Source organism: Crocuta crocuta, unplaced genomic scaffold, assembly GCF_008692635.1.
Source record: "Crocuta crocuta isolate KB4526 unplaced genomic scaffold, BGI_CrCroc_1.0 scaffold551, whole genome shotgun sequence".
Classification (NCBI taxonomy): Eukaryota; Metazoa; Chordata; class Mammalia; order Carnivora; family Hyaenidae; genus Crocuta; species Crocuta crocuta.
Genome location: NW_027530969.1, coordinates 3,325,745 through 3,339,847, shown reverse-complemented (window position 1 = coordinate 3,339,847; position 14,103 = coordinate 3,325,745). Strand labels below are relative to the sequence as shown.

The 14,103-nt window shown below is 38.2% G+C and overlaps 1 protein-coding gene across 1 annotated transcript in view; it reads left to right on the top strand.

Annotated features, from left to right (window-relative positions):
• Positions 1 to 14,103, top strand: part of XKR6 (XK related 6) — a 383,867-nt gene that overhangs the window by 68,690 nt on the left and 301,074 nt on the right. The window contains 2 exon segments of the mRNA XM_077769740.1: positions 2,782 to 3,147; positions 3,150 to 3,222. Of these exon segments, the coding sequence (XP_077625866.1) occupies positions 2,782 to 3,147; positions 3,150 to 3,222 (439 nt within the window).

Below are 14,103 nucleotides of genomic sequence, written 5' to 3'. Positions count from 1 at the left end.
CATTGTAACTGATTTTAATTTTAGAATCTCTGGGTTCCACACTGTATACCTTCCATAGAAGTCAGAATGATAAAATTGTTGAAATAGCAAATGTAAGGTTGAAATCACTTGACAACCTGCAAATCTTATGTATCTACTTGAATTTTCCATTGTGATAAACCCTTTTGATTCAGTCTCATTTGTCGGCTTTATACAGTGAGTGTAATTTACTTAGCTAATTTCACTAGTAGATTATGTTCTTTCAGGGCATAGAGAAATAGGAATCATAAATATGTCACTGCTGCCTGCTTTTGTATCTCATTTCATAGTGTCACAGGCTTAAACAGAGAAAACATACTTAAAGATACAAATTAATTGTATCTGTTTCCTAGAAGCACTTAAAAATGCCTTCATTTATTAGAGATACCAAATCTATCTACTGAATGATAGAATTTAAGTAACTGTATGTTGGTATCATACAAACATAATAGCAATAAAAATAATGGCAGTTATCATTTATTTAGTGCTTATTACCTATCAGGTATCATGTGGGGAGTTTGAATGGATTACCATCTTTAATCCACCCAACAAATTTTCAGAGAACATCATCAACAACATTGTATGATGTTAGTATTCCCATTATACAATGGAGGTAGCTGAGGTTTAAGGAAGTTAATTATCTTGCTCACAGTATTCATGTTAAAGAATAACAATTCAACCAAGTAAATGCAAAGATCTAATTGCCTTTATTAAATGATTCATGTTGGGCAGCATCCCATCTAGCAAGTAGAGAGGAGTTCCAAGGAGTTCTACAGAATGGAAGGTTTTCATAGGAAGGATGGTGGAGCAAGAAAGTTACTAGCAAAAGGAAATAAAGAGTTGTGCCAGACAAGGTCATCTTCCCTTAGCTGCAAGGATAGGGGTTCTTATTAGGTAAATTACCTCCTCTTCCTTCGGGGAATGACAAGGGCCTATGTGACAAATTACCCCATTGGTGCTGCTCAGAAAATTCCTGACTGACTGGTTAAGACTACATTTCTGGGCAAGGTTGAAACCACAGTGAGGTATTAAGCCCTGGTTTGGTGACGTGGCCTAAGTCATGCCATTTTGGGCCTATGTTGTTTTTTTTTATCATTCACATTATTATTTCAGTGGAACTGGGATCCAAATTTAGGTAGTCCTAATCTACACTTCAAGCTGTTTTTCTAAAATGTTATTAATTCAAATTCAGTAAAGAAAGAAAGAGAGGTCATTTATATGAGGAAATATCCTTACCTGTTGGCTATAAGTTTTGATAGCATAGGAACAAAGAGGCTTAAACTGTGGTATGAAATCAAAGGATAGAGTTATGTGACTTGTTTCTAAAAGTAGATTTTGGAATTACTTCTCTTCTCTTTCCCCTTACCTCCTCCCCAATGGCTGGGGTAAAAATTTTCTAGGAGTATTTTCTGTAAAGTCTTTATAGGATTTGCTTTGGCATACTCATGAAAAGTTGTGTCCTAAAATATGGAATCCTTGTTTGCCTTGCCACCCCCAATTAACTAGGTGCTATAGTGTTAAATATTATATACCTCAAAATAATCCTGAAGATTTAATAGGCACCTTTCTTCAACAGAACTTTAGTGCAAATATTACCTAATTTGTCCTCAGCATTCCAAAGAAAATTACAGTATTATTAGGTTTTACTGAAGAGAGACATAGACAGGATCAGAAAAATGAGTCACAAAATTCTGGGGAGGTCAAGGAGAGAATTCAAGGTTTAAAACATTTTTTTCCTTTTTTAATCTCAAAATGTTTCTTTCACTTGATCAGTAACAATTGTAACCATGTAGCTTGCTTTGTCTGGCTTCAAATGTACTTTCACTAGAAGATCATTGTAATTCAAATCCATTCAGTGCTGCTTCACTTTTGTAATTTGTTAAAATTAAGTAGTGTACCCTCCACATATTTTAATGATATAGCACATTGATAGCATTTTCACTCATTTAAAGCTATGTTTACTGACAGAGTTTTAGCACCAAAAAAATTCCAAAAGGCAATCTTCACACATTCAAATAGCTTGAACAAGTAATTGATACACCTTAAACTCTGGCTAGTTCTGAATTTTTCAAATTAAGGTCACATAATTTAAAAATCACATACTTTTAAAAAGTTGGTAAAAATACATTCAATGATGAAGAAAATTCATTCAAGGTCATTAATGCCAATTCAACCTTTGCTCTAACAGTCAAGGTGCAATAGGCTGACTTTTAAATGGACTTTGGATTTTTCTTAAGGGAATGGTGAAAACTTTATTACTAAAGATGGCAAAGTTGTCAGGGACAAGAAAATCAGGGGGTCAACAGAAAGAGGTGTCCAGATACAAGTGAGAATCAATCAGTTGTGTGTGGGAATCTAAACTGATTTATGCAATTTCTCAAGACCCTCAAAATAAGAAAACAATAAGAGAGAATTTTGAAAGAAAGAAAAAAAACAACCAAAGAGGTGAGACACAACCATTTTGATGGGGGGGGTGCCTAACTACTCAATGAGGTCATCCTATCTCCCGGAAGTGACACGTAATCACCTGCTTTGCACTAGCTCCGCCCCTTCCCTCAGAGGTCCCGCCCCTTTGCCAGCAGCCGGGAGGGTGTTAGGGGGCGTTTCTCCAGGAGGAAAGCTGTGAGCTGCGACGCTGAGGAAGGGGACCCCAAAACGTCTGGCACTGCCCCCTCCAGGGATCACTTTGGACCGCATCACTCGGCCCAGCGGGATTCAGAAACGCCGAGGGGTCAACCTGATGGGTTTCGGGGTCAACGGAAGAGGGGAAGGGGAGCCCTGGCGGGGAGAACCCCCCGGTCCCCCGCCCAGCAGCTGAGGCACAGGAGGGCGGCCATCTTGGCCGGGAGGGTAGGGCTGGGGAGCTGCGGGCGCCGTGCGATTGGGGGGCTCGCCCGGAAGTGACGCCAACTACCCGGAAGCGGAGGGGGTTCCCTGGCCCANACCGCAAGGGGGACTACGGCTTCTTCGGGCTGACCCTCTTCTTCGTGCTGGTGCCGTCGCTGCTGGTGCAGAGCCTGAGCTTTCGCTGGTTCGTGCAGGACTACACGGGCGGCGGGCTGGGCGCCGTGGAGGGGCTCAGCAGCCGGGGGCCCCCCATGATGGGGGCTGGCTACGGCCACGGCGCGGCCNGCGCCTGTGCCGCCTCTCCGTGTGGATCTGGCAGTCGGTCATCCACCTGCTGCAGATGGGGCAGGTGTGGAGGTAAGAGCACTGCGGGGGTGGGGGCGGGGGCCCGGGCAGCCGGCCCTGCGGAGGGCCCCGCGGGCGAGGCCGGAGCCCTCCCGAGCCCTTTCTGCCCTCGAGGTGACTTGCAGTTGGGCCCCTCGGACGGGTCTGGCCCGGGGTCTTGAAGTAGGGGTTTGCCGCGCACTTCCCCGGGCGTCTCAAAAAGACCATCGTTTGATCTGGATCCCTGGCCACGCCTTTTGGCCCTGGGAGGCCCCAGTCCCGCTGTTTGTCTGGCTTCTTCCCTGGTTCGCACTTAACGGAGACCCTGCCTCATCCTTTCCTTCCCTCACATCTCTCTGGACCTCTTATTTCCGTTGTCCCTTTCCCCTGTTTTCCAAGGTAACCAGCCACTAGCGCTTTTTATCTGCACCCCAGCTCGCCTCCTGGGGGGGGGAAACCTTCTTTCTTCTAAGCTGGTTTTGCATTCGGTTTTGTCCCCCGGTGAGACATCTTCCCCTCTTTCCCCGTCTTCTCTCCGCAGTGGCCTGTGTGGGGCCCTGTGCAAAAAACCCCTCTCTACCTCTCCTTTTGACACTCCTTTATTCCACGCCTCCTCCCCCCTGCAATCCCATCCCCTGCAAATTGACTCCAAACCGCTGCCCTCGTTGAAGGAAAAAATGACTTGTTTTTTTTTTTGCTAGATTAGACGTACGCTTTTCTTGGTGACAGGTAAAATTGTGTAGTATATGATGGCTGTAAGCGTTTGTTTTTTAACTCTCGCCTCCAGAAAGTCAATTAGCCACCTGGACACCTATTCTGGAGGAACATTGTTTTTTGATACCTAGGCCAGTGCGTAGGTGATTTATGTTTACACAAGCCCAAGCTTGGCCCTGCGGCCCTTTCCTCTTTTGTAAATTTCCCCTGTGCCTGGTGACTACCTCGCAAACCACTTGCAGGTGTTATTTTTGCTACCCACCTTAACTGACTTAACTAAGTAAATGATACCATTAAAATCTTAGTAAATCTGTGCCTTCCAACTTAAAAGCTTGAGTGTATTCTGGAAACTGTGAGTGTAGGTAAACATTTGCAAGAAAATCAAATCTTAACTGAAGCTAAATTACACAGAGCTCAGTGAGAAGACATTTTGCCTAGATTGCCCTGAGTCCTGCACCTAGTAGGAGGTTTTAGGTACTCTGTAATTTAGTTAACTGAAATGTACTTAGGTTAACTGACAGTAGAGTTCATTGTCTTTTGAATTGTTTGTCCAGATCTCTCTCTATAGTTGTAAATAAAGATGTTTCAGAAAGCATGGGATTGAATTAAGTCAAATCATGAAAGCGACTGCAAGAACTTTGTCCTGTAGAATTTATACGCAGATTCAGGATGGGAGACCTGTGAGTGGTTCTTGATTTTTTTGGTACTTCTAGGCTTGTTTACTGGTGTTCCTGGATTGAACCTAGCAACCTTTTTTCCCAGCTTTACTCGTCTGCAAATAATTGGTTTTCTGCTGATAAGTTTTTAAGAAAGGGATAAAACAGCAACAAAATGATGACTGATTAATTTTTAGCAGTTTTGAGGGTAGTGTGGGGTGAAGAAAAATTTTGAAATAGGTTTTGAATTTGAAATCTAAATCTAAAAACATCCCTGAACACCCAAATCCATCTTGAATCAAAGATAGTGTGTTTGATATGGGTATACTTTTTTTTTTGATTTCCTGCAGGTTGCTAAGATGCAAAAGAATGAAAGGGGGAGAGGGACAGGCAGTACTGGGGAGAGGAAGATTTTGAAAGACTAGTAAAAAGAAACAGCATATATTTAATAACTAGGTTTCTGAGCAAGCCAAAGCAAGGCCTCTGTCTTTCCCTGTCTTTGACTCCTAAGTGAAAACAATCAGAATTTTGGTGTCATGCGAAGTTCCTGGGAGAATTGTTTCCAATGTAATCCATCCTACGTATTTATTAGTGGTAAGCTTTTGGTACATAATGGAATTGGGAGTTCAGCTTCACAAATTTTTTTAGAGCAATTTCCCCCCCATTGACCACAATCTTGATTGCATGTGGGCAAAGAAGTCCCTACTTTGGAACAAAGTAAAAAGTACATTTTAAGTGTAATTTTAGGCTTTTCTAGTTGTTTAAAGTAGGGTAGTATGTTTCTTTTCCAGTTCTTTCTTGAACTCTTCAAGATTTGCAGTGGTATATATATTTCAGAAAGATGCCTGTGATTTCACTATGTTGAAATCTTTTTTCAAGATTGGAATATGTGTCTAAGTATTTCATAAAGTTTTGAAAGTATAAAGTGCTAAAAGATATGTTAATTCAGCTAAGTTATTTATTCCAGTGTAGCTGAACTTCAAAAGTATTTGCGGATGAAGGATTTTATTAATTTTAATTTTTTTTCAGTAAGCTTGTTTTGTTAGAAATATTCCAGGGGCAGGGTCTCCTCTTTACTACCTGCTAGGCACATGGCCTGTATGCAAATAATTCATATGAAAAGCTTTAGAGAGAGGTTTTTACCTTTTTTTTTTGGTTTAGTTTCTGGGCGAACAATTATGAATTAGTGGGTATAAACATGCATCGCCTCAGAGTTTACTGCAGATTTTTGGGGTTACAGTTGTTCCTTTAATTATGTTTGCTACTTAAGTTTTGCTATTTCATGTGGCCATGTGACAAAAAGGGTAAGTCCTCGGAATTATATCACTGATTTGGGCTACATTTCTAAGAAACATATTGGTAAAGTTGTACATTGTTAGCACTGATTTCATTAAACTATGAATACCTGTCTCTTCACATGCCTTTTTTTTAATGTGAAATTATTGGACTCTTGCTTGAACAGATCTCAGTGCTAATTTAAGAGAATTTAGTTTCTCTTGATAGTAGCGTGATAAACTTCTATGTGTGATGCCTTTCCTGTCGAGACAAAATACTTGATAGCTCTTTCACCAAATGACTTTACAGAATATAAGAAAATATTTTTGGCTAGGCCAGAATCGGAGCATGGAAGAATAGTTGTCTGTGGGATGATTTGGTTTCATGAACCTCCTTTTGCAGAGTTGTGGTGTGTGATTAGGGTCTACTTCATGCATGCTTTACTCTCACTAAGTCCTTAACATGTAACCTAACAGTGTAGCTTTATTTTCTCTGTTTTTCAGGTGCTTTCCCCAAGGATAGAAGGTGTATGAGTCACTCGTAACAAGAATATGAGTCAGGATTCAGTTTAGTAAAAGTGTTGTTATTAGGAAGTGTGATCATTTTCTTAGAGGGTTACAGCTTAGAAACAGTTTGATTTAGTTTGCATATTTGCATTGTTGTATGTGTTTTCCTTCAGTGTATCGGCCTTCCTCTACTTTTGTGCTACGTTTAGAGGGTGTTTAGGATTTCAGCAGTTCTCTGCAGTCACAAGCAACAGTTCTTTGACATTTCATCTAATGTCATGATATCGCAGCCAATCATTAATTTCCCTATTTGTTTTTATGGGTTTGTTTACAGCTTTCTTTCTCACAAAACAGAAGAAGAATTTATGTAGAATCTTAATGTTTGCCATTTGTAAAGTGAGTATCAGCCGTCTTTTCTCTTAGGAGTCTTTTCTCTTAGGAGATGATGTGTGGTGGAGGTTACCTTCAAGGGAGGAAAAAAAGGTGTTTCACGTATCATATAGCCCTATCCATCTATGAACAGTTAAAAGCTTCGTGTGTTCTGCAGTTTGTCCTGTTTTAAGACTGGCATAATATAGGGAACACAGCCCTTTTAATCAGCAGCAAATGTCGCCGGGCTGGTGAAGATGCTTTTTTCATTACTCCTTCACCACCCCCCAAATATATAGGGACACTTGACATTTTAAGGGTCTTTGTTCTTGTTGAATCTTTTAGAATGTTGGTTCTTATTAACTCTGGCTGAGGATAGAACCTATTACAGCTTTAAAAAAAGAAAAAGAAAATGCTTAAGGTCCCAGAGTGGGACACAAGCAACTTTACTTTTAGAAGCTCCACAGATGATTACATGGGCAGCCAGGCTTGAGAAACACTTTTAGAATTGTTTCATCTTGTTCATTTGGAGAGTGTTTGTTGGATTTGTGTTCTTAATAAATGATGGAACAGTTGAGAATGGAATGATGTGGTACTATGAAGTTTGGTTCCTGGACCCAGCTTAACAAAAAGACTTTACCTTGGAAACAGTACCTAAAAAAGTACATGGAGCTGTTGCTGGTATAGGCACTTAAGGTACTCTTGTTTTTTGTTTTTTTTTTCTCCTTTGAGCCGAGTATGGGTCCTCTTTAAAAGGATTTCTAAATTGAAAGTACTCTTAAATAAATGTAGACCACTTCTTTGCTTTTGTGTGATTCAGATAGTACTTTTATAATTATGTTGCATATAAAAGGTATATTACGTTTAACTTTAAAATGAATCTCAAGTAGGCTTGGAGTAAACATAACTGGGCTTAAAGGGGTATTCGACTAAGTGATCTATAATGTTCCTCTAGCTCTAAGAGTTTGTGATTTAAGAATGGAAACTTTATGGGGCACCCGGGTGACTTAGTCGGTTAAGTGTCCGACTTTCCCTCAGGTCATGATCTCCGCGGTTCGTGGGTTCGAGCCCCGTGTCGGGCTCTGTGCTGACTGCCAGCTCAGAGCCTGGAGCCTATTTCAGAGTCTGTATCTCCCTCTCTCTCTGACCCTCCCCTGCTCACGCTGTCTCTCTCTCTCTCTTTCTCCTGGAAATAAATAAAAATATTAAAAAAAAAAAAAAGAATGGGAACTTTACCCCTTACAAATAAGGAAATTTCATTTGTATGGGGCCAGAGTACTAGTCACTGTCAAATGAAGATTGTATACGTGTGTGTGTGTGTGTGTGTGTGTGTAGGGGGCTTTACATGTCTTCTTATTACTAGATGGGAATCCAAATATTTTAAAAATACATTACATTTTATCCATAAATTTAATGGAATTCTGTTTCAAAAACAAGTCAGTGGGATTTTTTTGAGGGGAAATGAGAAAAATTGAGAAAAGTAAATGTTTTTGCATAATCAAAAAAATCTTGTTGAAAAAATGTTGAGACTTATCAGAAAATGGATGTGCTGTAAAGTGTCAATAATTAGAACAGTGTGTGGCTGGCAGAGGAATTAAGGCAAACAGGTAGTGAAGCAGAATAAGGAGTGAGGTAATAGACAGGTTTATGGGAATTTAGCAGATAGTAAAGCATTTAATCCATGAAGGGGAAAAGGGTAATTTAACAAATGATATTGGGGCAAATGCCTATCTGGTTGAGAGGAATTGATCTCTACATTACATATTAAACCTAAAAGAAAATATAAAATAATAATTTTGTAATTTTGCAGTGGGCAAGACCCTTTGATACCATCAAGGAAAAAAGAAAGTCAGATACCACAACATTAACTGTCTTATGTAGTAATTCCTTTCCCCCTACTACCACCTGAAAAATCATAGAAATCCATGATTAGTAGAAGTTATATATTTAGATAAAGAGTTACTTTCTCAAGGAGAGTGACTATGAAGAGAGCCTCTCTGAAAGTTATTTCTCATTTTTGAAAGAATAAAACAGTAAAACTTGACATTTATGGTAACTTTTCAAGGGAAGGTGATGAAAAAAATGGCATGCATTGAGTAACATTGCAACTAGTGATGAAGGATAGTATTTCCAGAATGATTCAGAAACAAAGCATTAAACTCTATGTTACAGAAACCTGGCATTCTGAAAATCTAGAAGGCACATGTCAGAAATCACAGGCAGTTCATTTCTGTCTCTTAACAATATGTGCTTCGATTTTGCAAACTTTATCCAAAGGTCATTTAGTTAGGCTTCTGCAACTGATAAATTCTGTACTATTGCAAAGATACTGTGAGATTGCAAAGATTCTATGGGATTCAAAAATAATCCATGTCTTATGTATTGCCATTTTCACCCTGGGCTGGTAGCTTTATGGTGTTACTTCTGCAAGCAAGTTTATGCCAAAACTTTAGTTTACTTCCCATGATGTTGTTTACCTGATTTTTCCTAGTTAGAATTCTGGATTTCTTATTTGTTTCTGAACAAGTTAAAATTCTTTTTAAATGTCATAAATCCACAATCTCATTTAAAAAGTTCAGTTACTTTTTATATTTGCCTAAAGACAATTCACTACTTACTGTTATTGGAGATCTTTAAAAAAAAATTTTTTTTTTAAGGACAGGACATATATAGTATGGTATACAGGGAACACTATATTGGAGTAAGAAGTCTGTTTTATCATTCTGCAACTTACAAAAAAAATCTCTGGCTTCAGTTGTCTCATATTTATCAAATGAGATAAAGTTAATGATTTTTAAGGTCTCTTCAGTTTTAAAAAAGCTTATTATGCTGATAGGTATTAACACTCTGAAGTTTTAAAGAAACCATTTTCATGCTCTAGTTTGAGCAATTAAAATATTTTAAAATGTATAGGTTTCCCAGGAACTGCTTTGAAATTTTACCATGTGTTATTTGCATGTACTGACACATTCTCATTATTTTCAATAACTTTGCTGCCTGTAGAGGCATTTTTATCTCTCTGTAGTTAATGTTAAAATTTATAGCAGATTAGACTTTCTAAGAAATGTGTTAATGCTGGTTTATTAGCTAATTTTGTGAATTTGCAATTTCAGCCAAAATTCACATCTTTTAAAGTTCATTTTTTGTAGTCTTCAGTTTTAAATTTTCTCACCATTAGATTAAGCTAAAGCAATGCATGTATCCAAGTTCTGTATTTTGGAGGTTTTCCTGGATTGTTTATTAAGATTAATTTCTTTATTGAGGAGGAACTTCAAAATCACCTACTGCAATTTATTATTTGATATGTATTTTCTAACTTTGAAAAGTTAGTGTTTGTAATTATTATTGTTTTTTTAATGGTAGCTTCTGTGTCAGTTGTGAGCTGTTTGGGAAATCATTCTAAGTGAATTTTGGTTTTGGTATTCTTAGATTAAGGTATAGGTACTTTTTTGGTTCTAGTTGTATTTCCCTGTTTTGCTTGGAGGACTCAGTGAATATTGTTACATTGATATTGATACATTTCTACATAAGATTCAACTTTAGATATTTCTTTTCTGTATGTCTAATATGTATATATCTTCCTATATTACATTGTTTTTTATCCATTTTAAAAGGAACCACTATATTCCTAACATATTTTACATATTGCTAACAAAGTTTCATGTATCACTTTTACCTTGAAATACCAGTTTTTAAAATAACTTTTTAAATTGACGAATAATTGACATAGGATATTTCATTAATTTCAGGTATACAACATAAATGTAATATCTCTGCTGTATATTACATATCTGTGTCATACTTATTTTATAACTGGAAGATCGTGCCTCTTAATCCTCTTCACCTATTTCATCCGTCACCACACCCCTTTCCCTCTCCCCTCTGGCAACCATCAGTTTATTCTCTGTGTCTGAGTTTTTTTTCTCTTTTGTTTTTTAGATTCCACATATAAGTGAAATCACTGACTCACTTCATTCACTTAGCATGGTACCTCATAGGCCTATCCATGTTGTTGCAAATGGCAAGATTTCATTTTTAAAACAAATTTAAAGTTAAGTTTTATTTATTTATTTCATCAGTCATTCAATCTCTACACCCAGCCTAGGGCTCAAACTCATGATCCCGAGATCAAGAGTCGTATGCTCTTCTGACTGAGCCAGCCAGGCACCCCAAGATTTCCTTCTGTATGGCTGGGTAATATGCCACATCTTTGTTTTTCCATTCATCTATTGTTGGATACTTAGGTTGGTTCCGTATCTTGGCTATTGTAAATATTGCTATAATGAACATAGGGGTGCATGTGTCTTTTCAAAGTGTTTTTTTTGTTTTCTTTGGATAAATACCTGGAACTGGAATTGCTGGATTGTATGATAGTTCTATTTTAAATTTTTTGAGGAACCTCCATACTGTTTTCCACAGTAGCTGCACCAATTTACAATCGTAATACTTACAATGCACAAGGATACAAGGATTCCCTTTTCTCCACATCCTTGCCACACTTGTTATTTCTAACAGGTGTAAGGTGATATTTTGTTGTGGTTTTGATTTGCATTTTCCTGATGGTTAGTGAAATTGATCATCTTTTCATTGCCTGTTGGCCATCTGTGTGTCTTTGGGAAAATGTCTGTTCAGGTCGTCTGTCCTCCCCCTTCCCCTCCCTTTTTTTTTTTTTAAAGAGCGAGAGCGGGAGCCAGAGAGAGAGAGAGAAGGAGGGAGGGAGGGAGAGGTGGGCAGAGAGGGAGACAATCTCCATCAGGCTCCACACTTAGAGCAGAGCTTAACAGTGGGGCTTGATCTCATGACCTGAGTGAAATCAAAAGTCAGATGCTCAACCATCTGAGCCACCCAGGTGCTCCGCTCTGTCCAGTTTTTAATTGGAGCGTTTGTTTATTACTAGTTTTTAAATACTGAGTTATGAGTTCCTTATATAGTTCACATGTTAACCCCTTACTGTGTATATCATTTGTGACTATTTTCTCCCATTGCCTTTTCATTTTGTTGCTTATTTCCACTGCTGTGTAAAAGCCTTTCAGTTTGATGTAGTCCCATTTGTTTGTACAAAAGCTTTTTAGTTTGTTGTAGTGAAAACTTTTGAATGCAGTACTTTGGTCTTTTTTTTTTTATTGTGAGGATGCCATTTCTGTTTTATTTTGGTTATCAATTCGTAGACTATAGACTGTGTGCTCATTACCCATTTCTAGGAAGAAATTTGAATATTCAGTTCACAGAAAGGTAAACAAGATTTCTTTACAGCACTCTTGGGAGGTAGAGTTGATAATTATTGTTTACCCTGAGGAGATGCTCTCAAGGACTCATATTTACATGAAATAGAAATCTCTTTCACTATTATGCCCCCTTTTTAGTCCATCTTAAGTATACTGGACACATGAAGCAAGATGGCAAAAGTGGGGAAGAGACCAAATCCATGGCTTGGGAAGACTGCCAGTAAAATAGAGCTGGCATGGAACTAAGAACTCAAGCTCTACCAGACACACTCTACTTTCTCTCTTCAGCTGTGTCTCTTAGAGTGGTCAGAGAACATCTTGCATTTTAGGATAGGCCCCGGGGCTACTTGAATGCAGATTTATGGGCCTACTTCAGGCTTAAGGAATTAGAGTCTTATGGATTTGGGCCAGGGAATGTGTATTTTTCTTAAGTCTTCATTATGGAAACTTTTAAGGATACAGAGAGAGGTAGAAAGAATAGTATATTGAACACCTGTTAACATCTACCTGGTTTCAGTAATGAACATAGATATTTTTGTTATGAGGTGGCACCTCTCTGTACTTCAAATACTAAATAATTAGAATAATTCTACATAGCTGTAATACCATTATCCAAGAAAATTAACAGTAATTCAATGATTCCATAATTTTATAGAATCATCTAATAGCTGCTTATATTCACATTTGCCCATTTGTCCCCAACAATTTCCTTTATAGGTTTTTCCCCCTCCAAATAGAGATGTAATCATAATTAATGGATTGCTTTCATTTCTGTTACTCTAGAAAACTTTTCTTACTTTTTTTTTTCTCTCATGACATTGACTTTTGCAGACTCTAGGCCATGTCTTACATGTTCTATATTTTGGATTGCCTAACTGTTTTTTCCAAGTATCATCTGCACTCTGTGTTTTTTGGGTAAGCTTCAAGGTGCAGCTGTCTAGGGGCTTGATTTTATTCAAGATATGTATTTTTGCCAAAGTACTGCTTCCTACTTACTACCTTTTTGCATCCTGTCAATAGGCACATGGTACCTGGTTTGTTGCACTGTCAGTGATGCTGAGGTTTATCTCTTGGTTAAGATCCTGACTGCCAGAGTTTTCTGTATAAAGGTATATATTTTTTCCCTTTTGCAACCAGTAAATAACTTGTGGGGTCATACTTTGGCAAGCTGTCAGTGTTGTTTCCTAGCAGTGTTTTACCTGTTGCCATTAGCAGCCTGTGAGAATCCTTGCTTGTTAACAATTATGACATTGTTGGTGGGAGGTGGGATCTGTATTTTAAACAAGCAATTCTTAACCTTTTTTAAAGTTTGGGAGCTGTTGCCCTAGTAGAATCAGTACCTGAGCATAAAAAAGAAGAAATTCTGTCCTGAAGAAGTGAGTATGAATCTAGGCCCTGATGGGTTTTCAATGGGTTGTCAGTAAGCTAAGTTTAAACTTCATGTTAGTTTTGGAGGAACAAAATTAAAGTGTTCTCATATGTTTCTCATAATGTAATAGCAATAAATCAAGGTAAGGACTAACAGAGGTATGTATTAACTATTAGTATGTAAGATTAAACGAGAGTGGTATAGAAGAGGCATGTAGAAATTAGTAAAGAGGAAAGACAACTATATTGAAAACTCTGTTTTTGCAAATATTGTCTCATTTAAATTTTCATAAGATTTTGTGGTTATTTTATGGATGAAATGGGTTTAGAGAGGTTAGGTAATCTGATGTCGCTGGTAACTAACTGGTGGAGAAAGATTTTGAAGGCAGATCTCATTGATGGCAAAATTTGTGCAGTTTTCTTCAGACTTCTCTGGTAATGATCAGAAGGCTTCTCTCACTAATTACTTTGCTTTACTTTGGGACTTTGCCGTTCAGCTTATTGAAAGTGGAGAAAAGATATTCTTGAACCACTGGGGCCTCTTAATGAAAAGCTAGGGTCCTTTGAGAGCTCTGATTTCTAGTGTAATGTATTCAACTCTGAGGAGAATCGGGTAGGCTGATGACTCTTAGTTGATTGTAACGGGTGTTGTGATTCAGGCAGCTGAGTAGTACTGCTAGGTCTATATCCTTAGGAAGCTATTTTCTGTACTTCGCCCTAATCTCTTTCTTGGGGTAGAGGATCCTTCCAACCCCATGATTTCCACATTACAGAAAGGAGTATGTAGGTGGACCACACCCT